General features: G+C 40.4%; 1 protein-coding gene across 1 annotated transcript in view; it reads left to right on the plus strand.

Annotated features, from left to right (window-relative positions):
* Positions 1-26827, plus strand: part of RYR2 (ryanodine receptor 2) — a 743716-nt gene that overhangs the window by 392170 nt on the left and 324719 nt on the right. The window contains exons 21-27 of the mRNA XM_077812173.1: positions 1617-1735; positions 1942-2075; positions 3803-4044; positions 11153-11345; positions 13543-13759; positions 17227-17331; positions 22727-22830. Coding sequence (XP_077668299.1) covers positions 1617-1735; positions 1942-2075; positions 3803-4044; positions 11153-11345; positions 13543-13759; positions 17227-17331; positions 22727-22830 — 1114 coding nt within the window. The remainder of the gene's footprint in view (positions 1-1616; positions 1736-1941; positions 2076-3802; positions 4045-11152; positions 11346-13542; positions 13760-17226; positions 17332-22726; positions 22831-26827) is intronic.

A 26827-nucleotide genomic window follows, 5' to 3' on the forward strand; every position in this document is an offset into this window, starting at 1 on the left:
GTTGATGGGAGTTTTGCCATTGACTTCAGTGGGGCCAGGAATTCTCTCATATTTTGCTTGTGAACAATAATTATCAAATGTATCTGCAGAGATCAAAGTGAATTGTAATATACTACTTTTCTGTTAACCTTGTCCCTAAATCCACTTGTTCTGCTAAGCCTATCAGTAACAATATCAACATGATATTCTTTTATTTTATTTGTTCACTGTATACTGTTGAAGGCAGCAATTTTAAAACTTTGTCGATTGCTGGGCAAATGCAATGTGCAGTGGCGCCCATGTGTAGTTATCTATATAATAAGATTACTGGGATGTCACTCTCTGTGTCAGTCTGAAGCCTAAACTGTCTAAATCAGTGTGAAGTGATGGAAGCTTTTACAAGCATGGTTGAGAGCTTTCAGTCTGTTACTGTCCAATTTTTTAATTTCTCAGTCACTTTGACTTTATGAATTACCGTAGCTGTACATCACACAGGTATAAAGTATGTATCTGTGCCATGCCGAGAGTTTTAGACCTTTGTGATATTGGAGGTGGCTCAACTGATTATTACCCTTACTTAACGTGCATGCAGCAATTTTATTGGTTATATGAGGGTGACTGGACAGACAGTGGATTACCCATCTCCTGTTTTGGCCAATGGGCCTGAAGCCAGCAAGTGGCTGCTGTTTCCCTACAGTTTATCCGCATGGGGGAATGAGGCTGCCCTTAATGAGGTTGGCTGCCTCCTCCCATTGTTTTCAATGCGACTGAAGCCATCCCCACACACACAATGGCTGCCACACTATCATTGATGTGCTACACAGGGAATGTGAGGAGAAGTAGAAACTCTGTGAAAGGTGAATGGGGATAATGATGGGAGCGGGGTGCTGGGGAGGACCAGGAGTCTGATGATGTTTCAGGGGAATGGGATGCTGTGTTGTCTGGGGACAGGAGAGAGGCTAAGCTGGGCACAGAGGATAGTGGTGGGGATGGGAGATGGAGGGGGTAGAACAACAGCTCCCCTAGCCTGGGTGTAGTGGTTGGTAAGGGGGGTCCCCTCCAAGCAGCCAGGGGAAGGCAGTGTTGTAGTGTTGCCAGCTCTCACAAACTGATCACAAGTCCCAGGATTTTAGGGATGACTCAAGAAGCTTCCCTGTTCCCACAGTCTTCAGGAGGGGTCATGTTGGCAGCACTCTGTTCTAGAGCCCTGGGGCTGAGGATGCAGACCTGCCCTGCCACTGAGCCCTGCCTTCATGTAATGCCCTATAGGAGAGAGAGGGTCCAGGGGCAGCATGATGTGGGTGGAGGAGGGGGAATTTGGGAAGTGGTGCTACTGGGACCTGGGCAGAGGAGAAACCCCAGAGCAGTTGGAGAGTGGGGGAGTCAGGGAAATGGTGCTTCGGGTACAAAGAACTAGAACAGAGGTTGGTATGTTTGAGTTAGGTGAAGTGCACTGAAGTTGTCACATGCACATTATTAAATTGCAATTTTTACATGTTTTGCATTCATATGCTTGTTGCCTAATATTTTTGTCCAGGAGTCACATGACTCTACAGATTTCATGGGGGCAATAGCACAGACTTTCATCTAGTGAGATTATATAATCAATACATGATTACTATTTTTTACCTTCTCAGGAATTCTGGAGGTTTTGCACTGTGTGTTGGTGGAAAGTCCAGAAGCTCTAAACATTATTAAGGAAGGACATATTAAATCGATTATCTGTCTTTTGGACAAACATGGAAGAAACCATAAGGTATGTAAGATATTTCTCTGAATAAAGGAACTGCACTGAATAAGAAAAGCAGGTTATCTGTAAAAGTGAAATTCCAGATGGTAAAATGTGTATCTCATTTGAAGGGATGGGGTATCAATACAGTTCCCTTCAGTAGTCCATGCTGATTCTTAATGTTCTAATATGAAAAGTAAATTACAGTGAAAAGAACTTAATTTATTTTATAGGTTTTAGATGTCTTGTGCTCTCTCTGTGTATGCCATGGAGTTGCTGTGCGGTCTAATCAACATCTAATCTGTGACAATCTCCTACCAGGAAGAGATCTCCTCCTACAGACACGCCTTGTGAACCATGTGAGCAGGTAAAAGAAAAATATTTACTTAAATAGAGATCAGCAAAGCAAAAGGAATCTGATTTCTTGTGCTAAGACGATATCTGCAGTCATTAAGAGAAAAATCTATTTAACCATAGCACAGGAATCACCTCTGTGAATCTTTCTAAAGACAGTGCGTTAACTGGCATATTGTGGCTTTGATAAATTATATCCATAAGAATCTGAACAGGAACTATAGCCAGCTGTCGTAAGTAAAAGCAAACCTAAACTTAATGCTGGGGCAGTGTTGCAGTAGTTAGAGAACCGGACAGCTCTAAATGGCTCCCTGATACACTCCCATTCCTACACTGAGCATATGCTTATGCAGGAGAGAATTTGACCTTTCAAGTGAAGGGTCCTATACCAGCAAATAAGTCATTTAATCATTGAGTGGGAGGAAAAATGTAAATATAAAAATGTGAATGATAACAATGTGATAACAAAAAGAAAAGGAGTACGTGTGGCACCTTAGAGACTAACCAATTTATTTGAGCATAAGCTTTCGTGAGCTACAGCTCACTTCATCGGATGCATTCAGTGGAATTTTTTATGCTCAAATAAATTGGTTAGTTTCTAAGGTGCCACAAGTACTCCTTTTCTTTTTGAGAATACAGATTAACATGGCTGCTACTCTGAAATGTGATAACAGATTTTTTAAAAGTCTTTTAAAATCAAGATTGGATACCTTCCTTAAAAAACAAAACAAAAAACCACAGGCTCTAGCTCAAACAGAATTTATGGACTTGTGAAATTGTTGGGTGAAGTTCTATGGCCTGTGTTACACAGGAGGTCACACTAGATGATCACAATGATCCCTTCTGGCCTTAAAATCTATGAATGAACTTCTGTACCTCATTTTAGTGATCTATATTGCTAATTTGCACGAATGGCTGGTATACCATTATGAATTATTGGATTTACAAATTGGTGAATAAGTGAACATTTATTTTACAAATTTATTGTAGTTTTAGTTATAACATTTCACAGTAAAGTGTTCTGTAGTACATTTTATAAGTGTAATAAAGTCCTAGTACTGCAGAATGAGACCATTCTACAGTATCTACTCACTATACTTTTTCTGTTGGTGCGGGAAGAGGCTGTCATTATTGTGTGTGCAAATTTGAAGGTGTGCAATGTGAATTAGTAAAGTTGTACGGTAGAACCTTAAAATTACAAACACCAAAGTTACGAACTGACTGGCCAACCACACACCTCAGCTGGACCCGGAAGTATGCAATCAGGCAGCAGCAGAAACAAATGAAAACGAATAAAAAAAATTAAGGGAAAGGGAACTGTTTTGGTGCTTGGTTCATTTAAATTAAGATGGTTAAAAGCAGCATTTTTCTTCTGCATAGTACAGTTTTTCAAAGCTATATTAACTCAATGTTCAGTTGTAAACTTGAAAGAACAACCAAAAGAGTTACAAACAACCTCTATTCCCAAGATTCTACTGTACTTAAAAGTGCACAGTATTATTACAGGTATTTGATTAGTAGTGCTGGTTTAATTGCTGAAAATTACAATTTTGATTGAACTGTATGGGAAGCTTTTCCACCAGAAATTCTGAAGAACTTTCATTTTGTTCTTCACTTCTAATGAAACAAGACATACATTCAATAAGTGGTAAACACAAATTGAGAAAAAGAAATCTAACTACTGTAACATGTTCTTCTGATCTGTTTTTATGGCTAGCCATTTTCCCCCTTTGTTTTAAGCATGAGACCCAATATCTTCCTTGGGATCAGCGAAGGCTCCGCCCAATACAGAAAATGGTACTATGAGCTTATGGTGGACTATGTGGAGCCCTTTGTGACAGCAGAAGCTACTCATCTTCGAGTGGGCTGGGCTTCAACAGAGGGCTATTCACCCTACCCTGGGGGAGGTGAAGAATGGGGTGGAAATGGTGTTGGCGATGACCTGTACTCTTATGGATTTGATGGTCTTCATCTGTGGTCAGGTAAAGCATTTTTAATTTCTCGATAAAGGGATGTGGGGCAGCCATTTCCAGTAAGTCTGTGGTATCTAGCAGCATCAAAATAAATCATGTATGTAGATGACATGGGGAGTAGATGGCCAGCCCTCTGTGGAGAAAGAGCTGGTTAGGGACTATTTAGAAAAGCTGGACATGCACAAATCCATGGGGCCGGACGAGTTGCATCCGAAAGTGCTAAAGGAATTGGCGGCTGTGATTGCAGAGCCATTGGCCATTATCTTTGAAAACTCGTGGCGAACGGGGGAAGTCCCAGATGACTGGAAAAAGGCTAATGTAGTGCCAATCTTTAAAAAAGGGAAGAAGGAGGATCCTGGGAACTACAGGCCAGTCAGCCTCACCTCAGTCCCCGGAAAAGTCATGGAGCAGGTCCTCAAGGAATCAATCCTGGAGCACTTACATGAGAGGAAAGTGATCAGGAACAGTCAGCATGGATTCACCAAGGGAAGGTCATGCCTGACTAATCTAATCGCCTTCTATGATGAGATTACTGGTTCTGTGGATGAAGGGAAAGCAGTGGATGTATTGTTTCTTGACTTTAGCAAAGCTTTTGACACGGTCTCCCACAGTATTCTTGTCAGCAAGTTAAAGAAGTACGGGCTGGATGAATGCACTATAAGGTGGGTAGAAAGTTGGCTAGATTGTCAGGCTCAACGGGTAGTGATCAATGGCTCCATGTCTAGTTGGCAGCCGGTATCAAGTGGAGTACCCCAGGGGTCGGTCCTGGGGCTGGTTTTGTTCAATATCTGCATAAATGATCTGGAGGATGGTGTGGATTGCACTCTCAGCAAATTTGCGGATGATACTAAACTGGGAGGAGTGGTTGATACGCTGGAGGGCAGGGATAGGATACAGAGGGACCTAGACAAATTGGAGGATTGGGCCAAAAGAAATCTGATGAGGTTCAATAAGGATAAGTGCAGGGTCCTGCACTTAGGACGGAAGAACCCAATGCACAGCTACAGACTAGGGACCGAATGGCTAGGCAGCAGTTCTGGACCTAGGGGTGACAGTGGACGAGAAGCTGGATATGAGTCAGCAGTGTGCCCTTGTTGCCAAGAAGGCCAGTGGCATTTTGGGATGTATAAGTAGGGGCATAGCGAGCAGATCGAGGGACGTGATCGTTCCCCTCTATTCGACATTGGTGAGGCCTCATCTGGAGTACTGTGTCCAGTTTTGGGCCCCACACTACAAGAAGGATGTGGATAAATTGGAGAGAGTCCAGCGAAGGGCAACAAAAATGATTAGGGGTCTGGAACACATGACTTATGAGGAGAGGCTGAGGGAACTGGGATTGTTTAGTCTGCAGAAGAGAAGAATGAGAGGGGATTTGATAGCTGCTTTCAACTACCTGAGAGGTGATTCCAGAGAGGATGGTTCTAGACTATTCTCAGTGGTAGAAGAGGACAGGACAAGGAGTAATGGTCTCAAGTTGCAGTGGGGGAGGTTTAGGTTGGATATTAGGAAAAACTTCTTCACTAGGAGGGTGGTGAAACACTGGACTGCGTTACCTAGGGAGGTGGTAGAATCTCCTTCCTTGGAAGTTTTTAAGGTCAGGCTTGACAAAGCCCTGGCTGGGATGATTTAATTGGGGATTGGTCCTGCTTTGAGCAAGGGGTTGGACTAGATGACCTCCTGAGGTCCCTTCCAACCCTGATATTCTATGATTCTATGAATGCTAGGGCATTTGGAGTAAAATGCAGAATCAGAGTTCCATTCTGGGTTTTTTTAAGTTGACTACTCTCATCTAAAAGACAGTTGAATTCAAAACAATGCAATTTATAGATGGAATCATAATCTGGTTCCACCCAAGGCTTTTTTTTTTTTTTAACAGTGCATTCCAAAGCTTTGCTTTAAAACTTCAAAGGTACAGAAAATGATGTCTGACAAGCATTCTCACAGTGGTAGACTGGATTTCTAATCCCTCTGTGATATTATAAAACCAACATGAGATATTTAGGCCATATCAATTTGGGGTAGGGTGGGGGTTCTTTGATATACTCATTTTAGTTCAAATGTTTAGAAATTCTTAAAGCCAGACAATGGGGACTTACGTAAGCATACTGGCCTATCCATTCTGTGTATGTGATGCATATTGAGTTTGTTTGAATGTGTAGGAAGGAAACTTTTGTGTCATACATTTTAAAAGTACTTCTCTGTGTTTCTGTTCAGATAGAAGGGAATGCATTGATGGTGGGGTTTTCAAAGCCACCCAGGTGATTTGGACATAATCCTTAAGCAGCTTCGAAAAATCTCAGTGTAAATGTGTAAACCACTCCTGTAGATGCCATTACAGGACATGTTCTGAGAAGTTTAGATGCTGGATATTAAGTATGTATGCATGTGATGTGTGTGAATGGGTTATCTTAATAGAATACAATATGATATGATATTCACCAGGTAGGGAAGATGGAAGAAACAGAGACTATTTAGCAGTGATATAAATATTTTAGTTGCATAAATTTAGATTGACTGCATGTCTCATGAATGTTTGTGTGTTTAGACTGGAAATCCAATCATAAAAGTGTCACTGGCCCAGGGTAGAATTAATCTGAAATCATAGTTTTTACCCTTACATGAGAGAAGTATTGTGTGCTAACTGTAGGAGAGGCACTGGATATACTATTGGAATTAATCAGTTTTGTTTTTTCTTTTGCAAAAACCTTATTCTATTGCTGACTGAGGCCACTGTGGTGATATCAAGTATCACAGAGAAAAATATGTTCTCCATATTTGTCATAAACTTATGCCAAGAAAGCTTATGCATAGCACAGTATCCATATATTTCTATTCTCTGACACTGTCTCCCTTTTTTCCTCATCTGTGCTGATCATGTGCATCCCCTGAGCTGAGGTTTGTTTGTTTTTTAAACCTCTATCCCCGGCATGTCTTCCTTCTGAGTCTCCTGCAAACTGAATAAGTTTGCCAGTTGGAGCTCTTGTCCCAGTGACTTAGACTGGTGAACTAAAGAAGTCTTGCTAGATGGAGAAGGTACCTTCTCCTCCACAGAACTACGAGTTTTTAATTCTCTGTTTAGCTGGGGTTGAAATTAGAGCTGTGTGATTGTGAAGAATTGGACCTTATAGGTCACTGCACGTTGGAAATGAAAGGGATGTTTGTGTCGTCGAGGTGTGTGTGAGAGCATTTGGATATTCTGATCTGGTAAGGCGTGTAAATTGAGGTTGGTCTGGATGTTAGTTGTCCCAACTGATGTTTTTAAGTGTTGAATTGATAGGATATGCACTTGAGCATTAATTGAACTCTAAGGGTCTGCCTACATAGTACCAAAAACAACCCCCCTCACCGTGGCAGTGAATCTTGGAGTCTGGATCAATTGACTCAAACTCGTGTTGTGGGGCTAAAAATAGCCGTGTAGATGTTTGGGCTTGGTTTGGAGCCTGAGACCTCCTCAGCTTCAAAGGAATCATAATGAAATATCTCAGAGACACAGCTGCACGGGAGCTCTGGGATGGGCAGGAGGTACTGTAGGCAAGAGAATACTTTAGAAGCCAGAAACTACTTAAATATAAAATGAATGGAGTGGGGGAGAGTGGTTTTGTTTTTTGAGAGAAAACAGTAGAAATTTTCTCTCTCAAGAGTGCTCTTGTACTTTGTTCCTCTTCCAGGATTCCAGTAATCTCATTTTCATTTAAGGTTGCTGTTGCATTTCCAGAGTGAAATGTAACATAATGTCCTTGAGCTGTTTTTGTCCCAGCAGGGGTAACATACAGTATGTATTTTTTGTCCATGATAAATTGCACTCAAATATCTAGTAACATATTAAGCTGTTGCTTCTTAGTGCTGATCCCGGAAAGGTCAGGGAAGAAATGCCAGTTACCATAAAACAAGACAGAGGAGAAATTATTCTTCCAATTTACATATAAGATTTACTTATGATTATGATTGTTACTATTTAATACATGGAGAAAGACTTGCAGCTGATCCTGTGACTTGTGCCTCTACTGAGTAGAGGAAGATAACAGAGGTCAGTTTTGATTTTAAAAAAAGTAGATTTGTACGTTCATAATTTTATTTTCCATTTTTGCTGAGAAAATTTCCAGGATTAGAAGCAATTATTCTTTTATTGAATAAAAAGAAGATCCAATTAACAGTCACTTATATTTTTCGTTGCTATGAGAAAAATTAAAATGACCAGTCTCAAGTAATTTCATGCCACAACAAATAGCCTGATCAGAGCCATCACGTAAAGTAATTAACTGACTCTCCACCGCATGCTCCAATAGAAAATCCCCCCTCAAGCTACTCAGCCTCCAAATGCCTGGGAAAAGTGATGGAGTTTGAACATCAAACAAGATTCTGGAGAGCAGAATCTTCAAAACACATAAGGCAGCAGATATGGGCACCTGACTCCAGGAAAATGGAAGGCCATGACATACAATGATTAAACCTGGACTTTTTATCCAGGTCTGTAGAGTCTGTATTGGAAATGATTCCTCAGAGCTCAGCCGGGGATGATCTGTGAATCTAAACTGCACAACCAACATCTCAAATGACCTAATATTATCTAAAGCTAAGTTAAAATTGTCTCAATCACAACTGCTCTTACAAAAAAGGAAGGGTTTTTTTTGTTTTTTTTTTGTTAAGACAGAGTAAAGTTTTTGGGGCATGGAGCAAAGGTCCCTATACCCACAGTTTGCCACCAAAAGGAAGGAAAAGAGACATCTGGGGACCCACAACCTATTGTAATCTCAGTGTTGCAAGGTGATGGGTGCTCATGAGGTCCTAGTGAGCACTGTTTTCCCAGGAGGTTCCTGAAGCTCATTGGCACAGAAAGGTCTTATCTTCTTTTTGATAAAGAATTCAGTCTGTTCAGCATAAGTCTTTCACTGTAAAGCATTTTCTCCAGTCCTCAAGTTATTTTTGTGGCTCTTTTTTGCACCTTATCGAACTTTCAACCTTATTTTTACAGGGAGGACCTGAGAACTGGCAGTGCAAGTGGGGCGGTCCGGTCCGCCATACCAGCAAGGTCTTTATAGCTGGTACGGCGTACCGGAAAGACAAGGGCCCCATGCCGGCAGGTCCTCTGGCACAGCTGTACTGCCCCCAGCCCTCCCACGCAGCGTGTCCTCTCCTGAACCACAGGGCTCTCCCAAGAACCGCAGTGGGGAAAAGAGCAGAAAGTTGGGCTAAGAGGTGGCCCCACGCCAGGAGCTCCTCACGCTGGCAGCTGTACCGCACCCAGTCCCACCCCCAGCCCTGTCTTCTGGGAGGGCTGCTGTACAGACAGAGGAGACCCTGCATGGAAGGGTTGGGTGGTACAGCCGCACCGGAGGAGCTGCAGGCGTGGGGCCTCAAGTTCTGCTCCTTTCGCACTGTGGTTCTGAAGTCTCCAGTGCAGTGGGAGGGAGGAGGACAGGGACCCACCTCTCCCTAGGGTAAGGGAGGGTGGATCATGGGGAGGGGACAGGGAGAGCGTGGAGGCATCAGGCTGGGGGTGGGGTGGGGAGGAATCATGTGGAGAGTCATGTGAGGAGGTCACGTGCCTCCCATTTTCTGCTGCCCCCCCCAGTAAGAAATGGATTACATTTGCACCACTAATGAGAACTGTATGTAGTATTCTAATATCTGTTTTACCAATGAAGCATACTGAGATCAAATCACCTTTCTGCTATTGCTTACTACTCAGTTTATGTAACTAAGGGTCACATTAGCCCTTTTTGACACCATAAGTGGCTAATACAGTTTAACTGTAGGGTTCTGTACTTAATATGCACTCTGCTTTGCCCCACGAATTCCAAAAATTATAGGTCTCATTTTTAAAATCCATTTCCAGAGGTTTTTCACTTGCATATTTCTTCCCATATCTCACGTTATAGATAAACAAAATGCCAGAAGTGTGTTATATCTTACTTCCAATTTCTTCTGTAGATGACTCTTCTTGGAGATCAGGAATTTTATATGTAATACAATGAGATGTGTTATTTAAATGGGTGCAGGGGAAGAGAATGATACATTCCAGGGTTAATTGAAATTAGAGCAAAGTAACAGACACCTCTATGGTGAAAAAGTATTTACTAATCTTCATTATTTCTGTTTTAGAGCTTGATTATGATACCTTTTATTTACGCTGAGTAGTACAGTATTCCACAGAGTAAACAAGCGTACCACAGTCTGGCCCTTAATAATGATACTTCCTGATTTTACATCTTCAAATCACTTTACAAAGAACAAATTTATGTTTATCTTGGATGATGAGACATATTATAGATTAGCATTTTGATATATTTTACTCCACACTATATCATGGGCTCGTTGATGATAGAAGAGAAGATCTAATTTTATTTTTATGATTAAGATATTCAGCACTCTTCATACGTTGTACAGAATTTGATAACTGAAACAAAAGTCAAAATAATACACATTTCTAACGCAAACGTGTGACATGCATTGTTAGTTTCATCTTCAATTAATGTTCTGGGGAGTTGGGTTCGTTGAGTGTATACATTAAACTATATTTACATAGAATATAAAAGGAAGGAATTTTTGACACAAGCTCCTATTGTGATGGTGGGGTTTGGATGCTCAGTAGTGATATGAAGGACTTTTATTTCCAACCTCCCTGGCAACAAGCACCAAAAGTCTGAAATACTGATCTTCTATTGGTCAGTGGCTCAGAAGCATCCCTAGAGAGCCCAGGTAATATCCTGTTAACTAATGTAGGCATTTTTTTAATAAGGTGTATTTTTTTCTCCTTCAGGTTTTAATCCACTTTTTGGAATTTGGAATTGTGGTGTAAATGGGGGTAAAATTTCAGTTTTATGGGTTTTTTTGAGCCTCAAAATAGGACCATTATTTATTTCCAGATGCATTAGGCACAAATGTGCAATAATTAAAATAATATTTGCAGATGCCAGTGAGTGCATATCTGCACTTTATTACAAGTTTACTATTAATTCTTTGATAATCTAGTATTGATATCTCTGAATCCAGGCACATGTACTCCATCTGTTTACCTCATTATTATTTTTTTTTAAGTAAAATTTTTAGGTTTTAGTGAAACCTTTTCTATGCGACTCTCTAAAGTTGTTCTAAATGTATTTCCTTTTCTCCATAGGCTGTATTGCACGGACAGTGAATTCTCCCAATCCTCATCTGTTAAGAACGGATGATGTCATCAGCTGCTGTTTGGATCTGAGTGCCCCAAGCATCTCATTCCGGATAAATGGTCAACCAGTTCAAGGGATGTTTGAGAATTTCAACATAGATGGCCTCTTCTTTCCAGTTGTCAGCTTTGCTGCAGGAATAAAGTTAGCATCCATTGTAGTTTTTCCTGTTTTCAGTGAACATGTCCAATTATTCCCCTGCTACCATCCCCCTCATTTCCCTTTCTGACATCTGCCTTCTTGGCATGTTGCCTGTTCCATAAAGGTGGAGTGAGGTAAGAGCTGAAAGGAGTCCTGAAGGGATAGTGCACCTGGCATTTGTCAGCATGCGAACATGTTCAGGTAGTTCACTAATATACTCCACTTAGGATTTAACAACATCTTCTGTCTCCTTTCTTAGCTGCCAGCACAACATACATTGCTAACATTCGGTGCCAGGCCAGCCTTTAAGCCAAACAAAAAGAAAAACATCCATTTATGTACATGAATTTTTCTGATTTCTGCAATGTAAAAAAATGTACTTTCCATAATGCACCTATGGCAGTGTAGTCTCTGTTAGTTGAAGATACACAAGCACAATTGGTCAGTTCTGTCTGCTGATTAGGTGCACTCTGGGATTTCTTGCTAAAGCTAAACTCTCATAGCATCGTCTACCAGTAAAATGTTCTAACTAAAACTAAAAGCTGGCTCTTTTGGGACCTGGAAAAGAGCTCTGTGTAAGCTCGAAAGCTTGTGTCTCTCCAACTGAAGTTGGTCCAATAAAAAGATATTACCTCATCTACCTTGTCTCTCCAGTAAAATGTTCTAGCACCTATAATCTGGCCTCAGTTACACATGCTCATGTCACTTCCTGGCTGTACTACAGCAATGCTATCTTCCTGCATATGCAGCTGTGGGCCCCCAAGGACCATCAACTAGCACAGAATGCAGTAGCTTGTTTCTTCAGCAACACAGGCTACTGCTAGGACATTTAACCTGTATTCTGCTCACAGTGCAGTTTTCCAATAGAATAACAACTGAGATTCAAGGTCTTGGTCCTCTAATTCAAGGGTGCTCAATGGTTTGGGCTCATGCTACCGAAAAGATTGCTTCACATTTTGGGATGCAGAGTACCGTCTGCAGGCCTGTTGCCCAGGCACAATGGAACCACATACTGCAAGGCTAAATCCAATCTATGCAGGCCCAAAGCTTTGCTGTAACCGCTCCAAGACTGTGGGACAAACTCCTACAGGAATTAACCATCATCAATCATACCTTTCATTCTAAATGCAAAGTGTACTTTTTCCACATTACTTCTGCTAATATATACATATAATACAATGTACATATAACAAATTATATTAAAAAAATCTTCCCCACATAATTTCTCCTTGAGGACAAGGAGAAAGAAAGAAAGAACCATATGTGAATGATATTAGTCAAATAGCTCAATGGACTTCTGGAAGGTGTTGAGATACTACTGGGATGAGGGCCATATAAGAACCAGAATAGAATAAAATTCAAATACACAACGTTCTCCTGTGGTGTAACTCTACTGAAGCCATTATAGTTACACTAGGGATTAATTGACTTTTTTTTTTGGTATCTTCCAAATCACACTGCACCAAGATGGGGTTGGACTAGATGACCTTCAGGGGTCCCTTCCAACCCTGATATTCTATGATTCTATGATTCTAAGATGAATTTCTCAGTTTTGTATCACTAATTTATGCTCATCTCTGTACTCAGAGAGCCTTGCAGTGGCAAAAGTGATAGGCATCATTGTACAGCTACAGAACATGGAAATGTGGAAAACTTGTACTGTTGAAAGTAAAATGAGTTTTTTTGTGTTATGTTCTGAAGGTTTCACATGCTATTGGAGAGAATATGGAATGATTTTCCATTGAGTTTTTGGGTCTCATTTTTCAAATCTCCCAAACTTCAGGGATGTCAGAGGGAAAGGTTCTGGGCCTAGTTTTAGCTCTGATTGGCAATCTGTCTGTCTCCAGGGTTGTGACCAAACTTCGTATGCTTGGAAGGTTATTGACTTCTAGGCATCTTTAGCAAGCTGGTGTTCTCTCACTTTCTTCTCCATTATCCTCCATCTCTCTAAAACTCTTGAATAAAATGTGGAGATTAGCTCGTGGAGTGGCTAAATCTCTTCTAGTTATGCACCTGTTCCTTCTTCATTCCTTCTTTCTCCCCACAATCCCCAGTGCTAATTACCAGGTTACATTTGAGAGGAAAATGTTTAATATGGTGAAGAAGTTGCAGGTTTTAGGTTGCCATTGAGGGCAAAAGACTAACCACAGATTTGTACTGGAGGTGTTATGATTGCATAAATTGCTGCTGTTGTTTACAGGGTACGTTTTCTGCTTGGAGGCCGCCATGGAGAATTCAAATTCCTGCCTCCACTTGGGTATGCACCTTGCTTTGAAGCTGTTCTACCAAAAGAGAAGCTAAAAGTAGAACATAGCCGAGAATACAAACAGGATCACCAATGTACAAGAGACCTATTGGGTCCAACCATCTCTTTATCCCAAGCAGCCTTCACACCAGTTCCCGTGGATACTAGCCAGGTAAGGGAACTAAACACCACAGTCTTTCTCAACTATAGACATTGCAGGCTCAGGTTAGCTTCATGTTTGAGCTTGCAACTTGTTTCAAACATGTGGGTTTCCTTTCTGTGCTGATTTGGTACATTTTATTGCTAACCATTGAGAATACTGGGACATGCAAAGCACAATAAAGAACTTGTTGCTACCTTTTAGAAATTTTATTTATTTCACATTCACGAGCCTTAGGACATCACATGTTGTTTTATCCTTGGAGTGAAACTAGATTAAAACAGAGTGACCTTTGAAGTAGTGGTAACTGTGGGGATGATACAAGTATTTTATTATTGAACTTTTTATTGATACAATGTTTTAAAGGTGAAGGCTTGTGATCATGTTAGGTGCACTGGGCCACGTTTAACCCTGTTTTATTTACTGAGGTTGCCATGTGACTGAGAGCAGAGTTTGGCTCATTATGCACAGAAAATGGTATAAATTAAACTTGCATTATCCTTGTGCTTTATTGAATATCGGTATTTATTATGGAGAAATAGAAAAGTTGACAAATGAAGGGTAACATTAAAGAGAAATGTGCTTCTAGCTCCAGCTATGACAACAGATAGCAAGTAGTCTGTTTAATTGGGTTGATCCTTAGAGAGGCAACTGACGCATCCCCAGAATGCCGGCCATTGCTACACTTCTGGAATGGTGTGAGCCCACCCTCACTGGCATGACCTCCCACACACCAGGCATGTGAGGTCGCACCAGTGGGGATGGAGCAAAATGGCATTCTCCACGGTACCACCAGGCAGGGACAAACCTTTCCAAAAACAGGACTGTCTGGCTTAAAACTGGATGAATGGCCTGCCTGTTGATCCTGCTCCCACTGAAATGAATGGAAATATTGCCATTGGCTTCAGTGTATACAGGATCAGGCCCTAAATGTTCACTTTTAGTGAACTTTCAGCCATAAAATGGTTGAACAAGAAAGAACAAATCCTCCTGTGAAACAGACAGCACATGTCCAGCTATGTAATATGCAGCTTTTAAGGTAGACTAAGGCTGAGGCATACATGTTTTGACAGTGCTCTTTTATACAGTAATGACTCTGAGACAGCTTGCTGGAGATTTGTATGTTTAATAAATATAACTCTTCTGTTTTGTGGGTCCTGTCATGTGATAGTGGTGAGTAATGTAATATCAGGTTTGTTAATAATTTAGCACTATGTTCCAGGAGTCTGTTTTTTGCAGGAGAGTGGAATTGATTTCGGGGAGAGCTAGGGTGATTTGTATTCCTGATTTCCCTTACAGGGCTTTTTTTACCCAGTCCCCTCCCAATCCTACTCTTTCTTCAAAGTTGGCCCCAAAAGATTGATCTTCTGCAGGTTTGTTTGGCAGCACCTCTGCTTCATCTCACCGATATAGTGGAGTGGTTTCAGCGGCAAATTCTTTTTCTCATGCATCCCCGCATCAGGCTCCTGGATCAGTGCCACTCCTGCTCTGACTTTTGCCAGTTACACTCATAACTGCCTCCTAGCTCCCCTTTGTGCACTGAGTAGGGAAGCAGCAGCAAGGTGGATCAGCCGAAGGGAGGACAAATCAAAATTGCCTGCTAATCACAAAACTGAAGAGGACCCTTCCCCTGCAACGCAATCCCGACTCTTGGAAGGAAGCCCAATGGCAGATTTTCTTCCTTCCTGCCCCTGACCTTTCCTAGTCTTGGCTAACATTAACATTGGCGTTCTGGGGATAATTTAAGGACAGGCCATGGAACTTTGTAAGGGCTCCGCCATTTATAGCATTACCCTGTAAAATAGTGTGTTTGGTGTGAAAGGGTGGCTGCTTTTGTTCCCTCGTAGTATTTCCCAGTGCACCCCTGAACAACAGACCAGGACATTCATTAGCGGCTTATACTAAAATTATCAGCAGTAAAATAGTCAACAGTATTCACGCTAATAGCATCATCGTTAGGGTTCAGTGTTAACATCTAAATGCGATGGGGTAAAAATGTAAATTCCAACCCCCAGACTACCATTGCCTCTATTTTACAGGAACAAAAGATATCCTAAGAATTCAGTCTCCAAAAAAAGTAGCTTGTTTTTGCAAAACTACATGGGAGAAGAAAGCCCTTTGAGAAATAGTACCAATGATTATATAGCATATTGAATCTGTAATTGTTTTCTCTAGATTCAGTACCCATTTGAAGCTAGTGGGTAATGTGGGATATATTTTGTGAGCACAACTTACCTACACATTTATTTAGATTCTTATAAGGCCACCATTAGAATAGTGTTTAAGCTCTGGAAGAGAGTGAAAATGCATTGTACATATTTATACAGCACTTCCCATCAAGACAGTTACATTGTGTATGTGACCTTACTGGTTCTTCCCTACTCAGTGTAGAGAGGGGAGCTAGCAGGCAGGTATGAGAGCAACGTGACTGGAGTTGAGGACAGAAACTTGCACAAAGCTCACTGAATAACATTGGGGAGAGGTGACATTTTGGTCAAGAGCAAGTCACTGCTTTTATGAAAAGTGAAGGCTGACCTATTTTCATGATCTTTAATGTGTTGCGGGAGTCAGAGACTCCCCAAAATTCTGCCTAAAAATTCAGTTTTTCTTTCCATTCCGTACATTTGTAGACAAACTGTTGAATTTTTAAGTTTGTGTTGGCAAAATGACAAAGTGCTTTTCTAGGAAAATGTTGGTAAACTTTTAGACTCCAATTCTGTCTCCAGTGCACTCACTGTCTTAGGAACTGCACTGTGTACTGGGGAGTTTCGTGGGGGATACTGGGGAATCTTTCCTTCTCCCCAGGCGCCACGTGCCCTACTTATCACCAAAACATCAGAACCTCTCTGTCTGCTGGGGGAGGGATAGCTCAGTGGTTTGAGCATTGGTCTGCTAAACCCAGGGTTGTGAGTTCAATCCTTGAGGGGGCCATTTAGGGATCTGGGGCAAAAATTGGTGATTGGTCCCGCTTTGAGCAGGCGGTTGGACTAGATGACCTCCTGAGGTCCCTTCCAACCCTGATATTCTCTGATTCTGAGGCAGGCTGGGGCTCCTGCACCAATGGAGGAGTCTGTAGTATTTATATTCCCTTAAACAATTGTTATGGAAAGCATTTTGCTGAAAAATGGACATTTGTGTTAGTGTTTTATCAGGTAACTGAAGAAATACTGTCAGTTTGGACAGCTTCTAGATATTTTGGAGGAATTTTTTTTTTCATGTTGTGTCTACATCTCTTTCTCCGTTTCCACTTTCTGGCCCATCTTTAGAGCCATAAAATACTCAGAAATGCACAGATTAACATGTATCTGTCGAAAGAGCACTTGAAAAACATATGAATTTCATTATGGTTGGCTTGAGAGATCTCTAATTTAGTCTAACTGACGATTTACATTAACAGTGTTGGTTATGAGAGTACAGTAGCTGGATTGCACAGTAGTACAATTTATCTGTAATAGGCTCTGTCTCTCTTCTGTCTTTAGATTGTATTGCCTCCTCACCTGGAAAGAATTAGAGAAAAATTAGCGGAGAACATCCATGAACTCTGGGTTATGAATAAAATTGAACTTGGCTGGCAGTATGGCCCAGTAAGTACCCTTTTAAAATTTCACATTCTGTTTATTATTTTCTTCTTGTACTGTGTGGTGACACCACTCTGATCATACTGGATTTTCTCCATTGCTAAAACGGGGTAGATTTTAACCTTCTCCCCAATAGTTGGAAACCAACAGTATTCATATAGCCAAAAAGCAAAGCTATTGGGCTAAATCCTGGTGTCCATTAAGGCTGCTTTATGGTGAGTTTTAAAGTCGGTCTAACTGGCGAGGTGTGGATTCCCAGGCTGGTGTAGAAACAGCACAGCTGGCTCTTCTTTTTCAACTTGCACTTGGGCAGGAGACCGTCAGAGGAAAAGAGTGCAAGTGGAACACCACGTCTGTCTTGGCTGCAAAACAGTTTTTGGGGGGCAGTGCAGTGCAATGTAAAGCAGCCGTAAGGCTCCTGTAACATGTCAGGGGCATGCTGTCATTATCTCCCCCACCATGGGTGTGCACTATCTTCCCTCCCCGATAGAAGTGGAAATCATGGTCATGGAGTCAATGAAGTAAAGATCAGGATTAACTCTTGGATGGACTTCTGTTGGTAAACTCACTGGGTTGCCAAGGGAATAAGCCATACAGAACCGGTGCTCCTCAGCATGCCTTGCCTCCCTTGATCAACAAGCACCTGCTAGAGTCCCAGTCTGAGTGTTCATGGAAAAAAATAATTCTGTGGACTCTCAAGGAAAGAGAGTTGCCAGGAAATCTCCAACTGTCCCTCAACCCCTTATGTGAGTTATATTCTTTTTGTGCCTATGTTAAACTATGATTTTATTGTTTATGTATTTCCCTAAACACACTAGGAAAATACAACCTAGATGGAGCTACTATAAGGTGGGTGCATAACTGGTTGGAAAATTGTTCCCAGAGAGTAGTTATCAGTGGTTTACAGTCAAGCTGGAAGGACATATTGAGTGGGGTCCCACAGAGATCAGTTCTGTGTCTGGTTCTGTTCAATATCTTCATCAATGATTTAGATAATGGCATACAGAGCACACTTATAAAGTTTGCGGACAATACCAAGCTGGGAGAGGTTTCAAGTACTTTGGAGGATAGGATTAAAATTCAAAATGATCTGGACAAACTGGAGAAATGGTCTGAAGTAAATAGAATGAAATTCAATAAGGACAAATGCAAAATACTCCGCTTAGGAAGGAACAATCAGTTGCACACATACAAAATGGGAAAGGACTGCCTAGGAAGGAGTACAGTGGAAAGGGATCTGAGGGTCATAGTGGATCATAAGCTAAATATGAGTTAACAGTGTAACATTGTTGCAGAAAAAAAAAAGGCAAACATCATTCTAGGATGTATGAGCAGGAGTGTTGTAAGCAAGACACAATAAGTAGTTATTCTGCTGTACTCCACGCTGATTAGGTCTCAGTTGGAGTATTGTGCCCAGTTCTGGGCGCCACATTTCAGGAAAGATGTGGACAAATTGGAGAAAGTCCAGAGGAGAGCAACATATTCAAAATGCAAAAGTTGTTGTTTTCAAAAAGAAAAAAATACATACAACCTACAAACATACTTTGAACACACAATCTTATTATCAAATAATGTTTACAGTTTGTAGAGCAGAAGAATCTTACAGTACTATTTTGATTTTACTTCAAGTTTAGAGCGTGGGGGGAAGAAGCTGTGATCCAAGACTAAGTAAATTCAGTTCATGACTGAAGCGTGGATTTTCATTGGACCCTGCATTGAGTCCTTTTCCCATGTGGATCTCTATATACCGTGAGCAAATTCTTAAATTGAAAGCTTTCAAAATACATTTAAAAAGCGCATCCAATTCTTATCTCAGTGTTCTCTATCTCAGACTGTACAAATCAGTTTCCAATGATTTTGCTCCATGTGGGAGTGGGTAAATCTTTCCATTGTCCGGCCAAAGAACATTATGTAATCCATCTAACCTGAAGAAATATTCCATGTAGATTCTGTTCATGTTAAAAATCAATAAATAACCTGTTGTATTCAGTTCAGCTTGATAACCATTATCACGGAGTTTGACAGAAAAAATGAAAAGGAATCAGTCAGAAACGATGACTAAAGATATTTTGAGGGTGTTGTGATATGAAAAAGCTATGGTAAGTAAGTACCATGGCAAATGGTGTCCAGTTCATTTACTGATACATAGGAGATAGTGAGCTGATACTTTCCATATATAAGACAGAGAGAGTCTGATGAGAGAACAAATTTCTTGTTAGCAGTACCACATCTGCGAAAGAACACAAAGTTTTAAAAAAAAATCTGTAGTATTTCATTCTGCGTTTGGACTTATTGTTATGATGTTTCTGCTTTTTTTCATTAAGAAACTTAAATAAAAATTGAAGGGAAAAGCTCCTGGATTTGATGCAACATGCTGGGCCAGGCAATCACTTTAAATATAGTAGATGACTTTTTTCTGAGGTCCAAAAAACTTATTTGGCAGCACCTTCATGCCAACACAACTATTACAGACTTTCTTATTTTTTAACTGCGACTGCAAATTCAGCATTTTAGAAGAACAGATCAGGCTAAGAGTTGGGAACTAATTGTACATGGTTTGCTATCTGCACTTCATTGAGGGCCTTTCTTTTCTTGGAACAAGTAAACAAAAACCTATTTATAGCTTTAAGTAAAAAAAAATCCAGTTTAAATAATAATACAAATGTTCTATTTGTGTGTCTATATATATCTTCTTACTCTTCTTACTGTATTTTCCACTGCATGCATCCGATGAAGTGGGTTTTAGGCCACAAAAGCTTATGCTCAAATAAATTGGTTAGTCTCTAAGGTGCCACAAGTACTCCTTTTCTTTTTGCGAATACAGACTAACACGGCTGCTACTCTGAAATATAAATATTGTTTTTTAATAGCAATAGTGTAATACTTCGCTTTTGCAGCAAAAAGATCTGAGTGATTTAAAATCATTAATGAAGTTATCTTCACAACAGCCCCATGTGGTAAGTATTATGATCCTAATTTTATAGATTTGAAATAACCTTGAGGCACAAAGAGATAAATGATCTGATCACGATCCCATGGAAGTCAGTGGTAATTGTACCACTGGTATCAAGGGAGCAGAATACACCTCTGAGATCAGGCTCCTACGTGCTTGTGGCAGTCTAAATACACAAAATATTATGAATATCACAATAACCAATCCACTGCATTTTCTCATTCCCTGGGGGGGAAATAGTAAATTAAAAATGTGTATTAAAATAATACGAAGGACTTCTTGTTGGGTAAAATATCATATAGTGACATTCTTTTGTTATTTAACAAGGCTCCTGCATAACTGAGGGCTAAATTTTCATTCTCTGTCAAAACACCTGAGTGAACTGACTTCATATGAGGATCTATTCTGAGATAATGGGATGCTCCTACTTCTCAACCTGAAACCAGTGGGTAGAGCAGTGGCAGATCCACCGTGTGGAGGTTACTGCAGCTGTCAGACTGTAGGGTAGCTGCATCTCATTATACACCTCGGTTCAACTTTTGGCCAGTTGAGTTGTATAGTTGCAGGAAGCACTGGCACATGTCCCTTTCCCTACCTTAGTTTACCTATGGCCATTTAACAAACGCTGACATGACCAAATGGAAAATGTTAATCAAGATGCTGCTTCTGAGAGTCTCAAAATTTAAATGACCCAAACGAAAGAAAGTTACTAAGGACCAGACTGTGCTTCCTGGGTATCTGCACACAGAAGGGATCCTCTGCATGGGAATCCCCCAACTTCCATATGGAACAAAGAGTTCAGCCATCTACCTCTAAGGTACCACCCCTAATCTAGGTCCTACAGAAGTGCACAAGGATTGGTAGTTTGGGATGGAGCCAGAAGGATGCACGTTGTCCATCTCTTTCAGTCCCTACACAAATGCATGGGAAAGGGTTGCATCTGAATTGTTTTTCATGAAGCCCTGCAAAGATGGCTGCAACCAAGGGAATCACTGGTAGTGTGGATCCAATGAAGCCATGCTAACAGGGATTGAAAGGGGTTGAATTGTTGCAAGGATGCAGGGTCTTAGAATGAAAGGCACCTGGCCCTCCCAAGGATCTGTTGGGTTTAGGAGTAGGTATTGCAGCTTTTTCCAGCAGGTGCAGGGGCAGTAGAGAGGAGAAGAATCCTCAACTTGTGTTCAGGGATTTTTTTCCCCAGAGCTCTCCCCCCTGAATGTTTCTGCAGAACTGGTGACCTAAATTTTCATGTTTACTATGCCATTTTCAGAGACTGGCATCTGTCAAGAAGCAAAGTTAATTCAAGTTTCAACAACAAACTTGTATGAGTGCCAAAGAAAAAAATATACATCCATTTCCCCCTGCATTCTAGCCCTCTATTGAAAAACTTTTGAACTAAATTTGTTGAGTTAAAAGTACTTTCAGTTCAGCAATTATTGTACTTTTCACTTACACAGCACCTTTTAGCTAATAATTGCAAAGCAAACTTTAATTACTCAAGCCTTGAAACATCCCTGTGAAGTATTATAATCTTTTTATGGATGGTGTAATTGAGACCACAGTGGTTATTGCTTTCTCACTTCAGTGGCAAAGCTAGAAATAATACTCATGACATCTGTCACCCTGTCTATTGTTCTAACTCTTAGGCTCCACTCCCTGATTGAGGCTGATGTCAGAATGAAGCTAAGAATGGAAAGTTTCAGCCTGAAAGGAATATTTCTGGCAAAGCTATGACTGGATGAAATGAAAAGGTTTTGAAAATGACTCCCTTCTTGACTCTACGTCCCATTAATAAGAGTACATTATTTATGCCAATTTTGTATGTGTGCTTTACAGTTTCTGTCTGCTGGTATCCTGCTGGCCATCTTTGAGTCATTTTCTGAAACACATATTGCCTGAATTAAGAGAAGGGGAGGTTTAGCCTTAACTGAATATCATTGTTAGTATGGAATATTTTTTTCTGTATTATGCACATCAGTTGAGCCATGTAAGTCCCATACACAAATTCGCACAAACTACTCTGAGAATGGGAACAGACAGTCCCTAAATGATATTTGAACTGACTTTTTATGATGCAGTCTGTCAAATTATGCTGAGTTCTATGTAATCCTTAATGTCTTGGTTATCTTTGAATAATATTTTTAAGTCTATTTCAGTATGTTTGTCTCAGTGTGTACCTGTTGTGAACTACTGAATAATATGTACTGATGCTCATGTTTAAAGTGTATTACATTTTGGATTTGTCTTATTTACTGAGAGCCAAATTTTGCCAATCTTCCTTAATGATTAATGTTTTATGTTCTGAAATTGGGGCTATTTTTGGATCAAAGAAATACCCTGTTTCAGTAGGGCTGACGATCAGTTCCAAGTTTTGAGGGTCTTTTTTTTTTTTAATCATTACTATGGTTCTTAAGGCACATTTAAACTCTCTCCATTATTGTCTTGCAGGTTAGAGATGACAACAAAAGACAACACCCGTGCTTGGTAGAGTTTTCAAAGTTGCCAGAGCAGGAACGAAATTATAATTTACAAATGTCACTTGAGACGCTGAAGTAAGTTTCTACCATCTACAGTCTTACAGCAAGTTTTTTTCATGCAACTAAGCAGCTGTGGTGTCATAAATTCTAATCCAATCAATGAAGTTTGTTTATCTGTAGGGTAGTAATACAGAAACGACAAACTACGGTATATTGATGAATAATAGACTTGAGACTAGAAAAGGCCATACTAGCTAAACAAACTGTGGTACTGAAAGTCCATTTCTCAGTCTCCAGGGAATTTGAAACTCTCCAAGGTATTATAACAATAATTATCTCCCTGCCTCAAAGCAACTTCCTATTAGTACTGACTAGCACTGCCTGCTTTGGTATGTTTGAGATTGTCACACCAACACAATGACATTTTGATAATGATGAAAGGACAAGGAGAGCCATTTTCCCCTGGGACAGAAGGTGTGAGAAGTGGGTCCAAAGTGTACCTCACAGAAGTAGGAGGAACCCTTTATTTTTAACGTTGTTTAGTTCTCATTCTTTAGGCACAGTTTTGCAATAAACAGTGATTTGTGGTCATGAGAAGCTGGATAAGACTTACTTCAGCATTCTTTATCTGGATGGTTGCCACCACCTCCGACCTGCCGATGAGCACATACATGTGTGAATTTTACAGGCCCTCCCAACTTGGAATGCTAGAGTATTTCAGCTGGTCACTATTGCTCATCCTCCATCTGCAGTGTGATGCTGCCACTATATTAATAAGAGACTTTCTTGAAAATTCTCTCCTTACCTGTGGTAAAAACCTCAAAACTAGGATGTGTATCGGTTTTCCCTATCTCTCTTCTCTACAGTCTGTTAATTTGTTTTCCAGTTTAAATATATGGCCTTTTTTGTAACCTTAATTTAGAAAAGAGATGACCCTGCAGAATCAACATACATTTTAAGTGGCACTTTGATGGAAATGTTCCTACTTTCCTCTAAGAAAAATATGCTGTGTATATTGAGAGTATGACTCAGTGTATACCCATGGAGTGTAGGTGCAAAGAACTTTTAGGGGGCTTGAAGCATCCTCCCCAGAACACGTTTTGGAAATACCAGATACTTGGTTAAAATAAATTGCTCTTCAGATACATTTCTATGAGCACTGGTGAAAAATTGTTTCTGGCAAGAATGTTTTGGCTGTATCCACTTATAAGGTGAACTCCATCCAATGCAGGAAAATCAGCCCAACTTTCTGTTCAGCTAGGTGGCAACATTTCAAGAACAGCTCATGGGATTCTCAATCAGTACAGCACTGTCATTTTCCAAGATAATCTCTGTCCAGTTTGTGAAACTCCAAAAGTGATGCCATCAATTTTGCCTTCAGTCTCAGGGCCAGATTAATTGTTGGATTTATAGAACCATGACATAAACATAGGAAGCCACAGTCTCTCATAACATTTAATGTATACTAATAATATCCCATTGAATACCCATCATGGCTTTTATGGGGTCCTGACATTTTTACAGTCCCAGGTCCTCATAGCCTTCTAATCTGACCTGGGAAAAAACATAAGTCATTTTGTGTATGTATAATATGAAATTAGTTGTTTTGTATAGTGATATTTTTATTACTCATAATATATAGAATCTGCTAGTTAAGTGAATGGAGGGCCACTGTATAGCAGCTTGCCCACCCTGCCGCTTTAATAATGCATCTGATTATAGTCCTGCAAGAGCCTTACTTTTGTAATACTGGACCTTTCTTAAGCACACACTGTTAGTTGTGTTGTATTATGGTGACTTTGTCATGTAGAAATTTATCCACTAGGAACTAGAATGAGAGTGTCAGACTCTTTTCATTTCTGCTAGTCTACACGAGTGGAAGAATAGTTCATTAATCCACTCTTAATGTCCCCTGTAGTGATTTGAATCTGAAGGTACTTTCAGCGTAGCTTGAATAGTCCTTTAACTGAGGTTTTAAATCTATTAGTACTCAACTTCAATGGGGGGGGGGGAGGGAGAAAGAGGGAAAGGAAGCATCTTTTTTTTTTAAAGCTTCTTATAACCCTTTACACAACAATGTCATAGTCTTCACATTTTGTATTAGAGTGTTCGTTCAAAACTTGAAAGCACTGTCTCGAGGTTTGAGGAATAGCTCTGCACTTTAATTAATTTTGTGGTTGTTGACAGTTTTCTGCCAGTCCTACTAGATCAGAGATGCAGAAATCAAAAAAGACTTGAATCATATCATCTGCCACATCTTTTCTTCTTGTTATGCTTCTATTTCAGTATATTTGGTAGTATTATGGTACACCTTCACAAATATGAAGTATAAAAATAATATAAACTGTAAAATGTCAAAATTCAAGAATGAGTTGTCACTGAAAATGGTTTAATATTAAAATATGTTTATTTGGTTTTCATGCTATACTATATACCTTAGTCTGTGAGAGGTCCAAGTGATTTCAGTGGGTCTATGTGAATTGTAAATTTAAGGGTGATTATAATCTGACTCAAGGCCCCAGTTTCCCCTTCCTCCACTTGTGGCTCCCTGATTCAGTGCTAGTTGGTCTGGATGCAAATTAGAGCAGGAAGGCTACTGCTATAATTTACTCTGCTTGTGTAAGCTCTCTTATACCAGGGAGGATTTGGTGTAGCAGAACTCAATTTCCCCATTCCACCTCTGTTAGCGGGGGTTCTTTTAATCCAAAGCTCTTGGTAACTTTTACTGTGTGCGAAGTGGTGTCAGGAAATAAGGGAGACACGGCCGTCCGACAGATAGATGGCTGGCACAAACAGGACAACACAAGAGTGTTTTCATTTAAAGCTAAACTTTACTTAGTCTCAAGCATTTACACACATCCGCAACAGGTTAGTAAAACACCCCAAACCCTAGATAATTACTGAAGCTGAGTGTGGCCTTCGAGTGGCACTGTGACAGGCTTCCCGCTGGCCAAACTTCCGTCTGCCAGTGGGGACCACAAGATGCTTCCAGAGGGAGCGTCCCAGAAGAAACCCTTCTGAGAAGTGCAGCTACCTCAAACTTTTCCCCCTTAGTAATACAATGATATATCCCTTAAAGAAAACTTGCTAAGCAAGCAGTTTTTAAAGGTCCAGCAAGAGGTTTTCTTTTGATCATCAATTTAACCAGATATGTTTTGTTTTTTTCAATGTGTCCATGCCTTGGGGCCCTGACAAACATTCCCGGGGGCACATATAGACAGACTTCCTATTTTTCTAAAATACATATATCAGCAATTTTAACATTCTTAGCAGGAAGGACGTGGGGTCAAGCCGCCTTGTCTGTGGCACCTGAACCCCCCTGCCCTCCTGCCTTGGTTACGTTAAGGCTGCATGGCCAATTTACGACCTGCTGACTTGGCTACTTTTAGCAATAAGCAGTAGTGGTTCAGTGCTGCCTGCTGACTTGGCTACTGTTAGCAATAAGCAATGGTAGTTTCAGGCATTTTACTGATTTGCCAAAATCTTCCCGTACACCTCCTTCCCACAACACACCTCCCCTCCCCTTACATTGGCAATGGTTGGGAGAGCTGGCATAGGAGGTCGATACATTGTTAGCTGTAAGCCAGCAGATGCTCCCTATTTGCATTCTCCAATGGGAATCTCCAGCTGGTGGCTTTAGTGAAATGGAGAATCTGGGTCTTAGTGTCTAGTCTTACCCTGGATAGGAGAAAGTGATGTGATTAAAGGGTTGAGCCTCTTGTCTAATATACACATTTATACACTATGAAATACTGTATTGGTGATTGACAAGTAAGTCTTCAGCTATCAAAGAGTTATTTGTGCAATGTCAGAATATTTTTGCACATGCAAGTTGGAGGCAATGTAGAAGACTGAGCCCCTTGTCCTGGATTAAATTTCTGTTTTCTGAGGGTCAGTGGTATAACTCAGTTCATCATCTAGTCTTGTATTGTGCATCAACAATTGAAAATAGTGTTAATAAGTTCTATTTCAGAGCTTATTTTTTCTTTTTGATACTAAAAACAAATACGAATTTATGGGACTGAGCATAAGTTTTAAAAAATAGACCAACAAACATAATTCCTTATTGAAA

Source organism: Eretmochelys imbricata, chromosome 3 (genome assembly GCF_965152235.1).
Source record: "Eretmochelys imbricata isolate rEreImb1 chromosome 3, rEreImb1.hap1, whole genome shotgun sequence".
NCBI classification, from domain to species: Eukaryota; Metazoa; Chordata; order Testudines; family Cheloniidae; genus Eretmochelys; species Eretmochelys imbricata.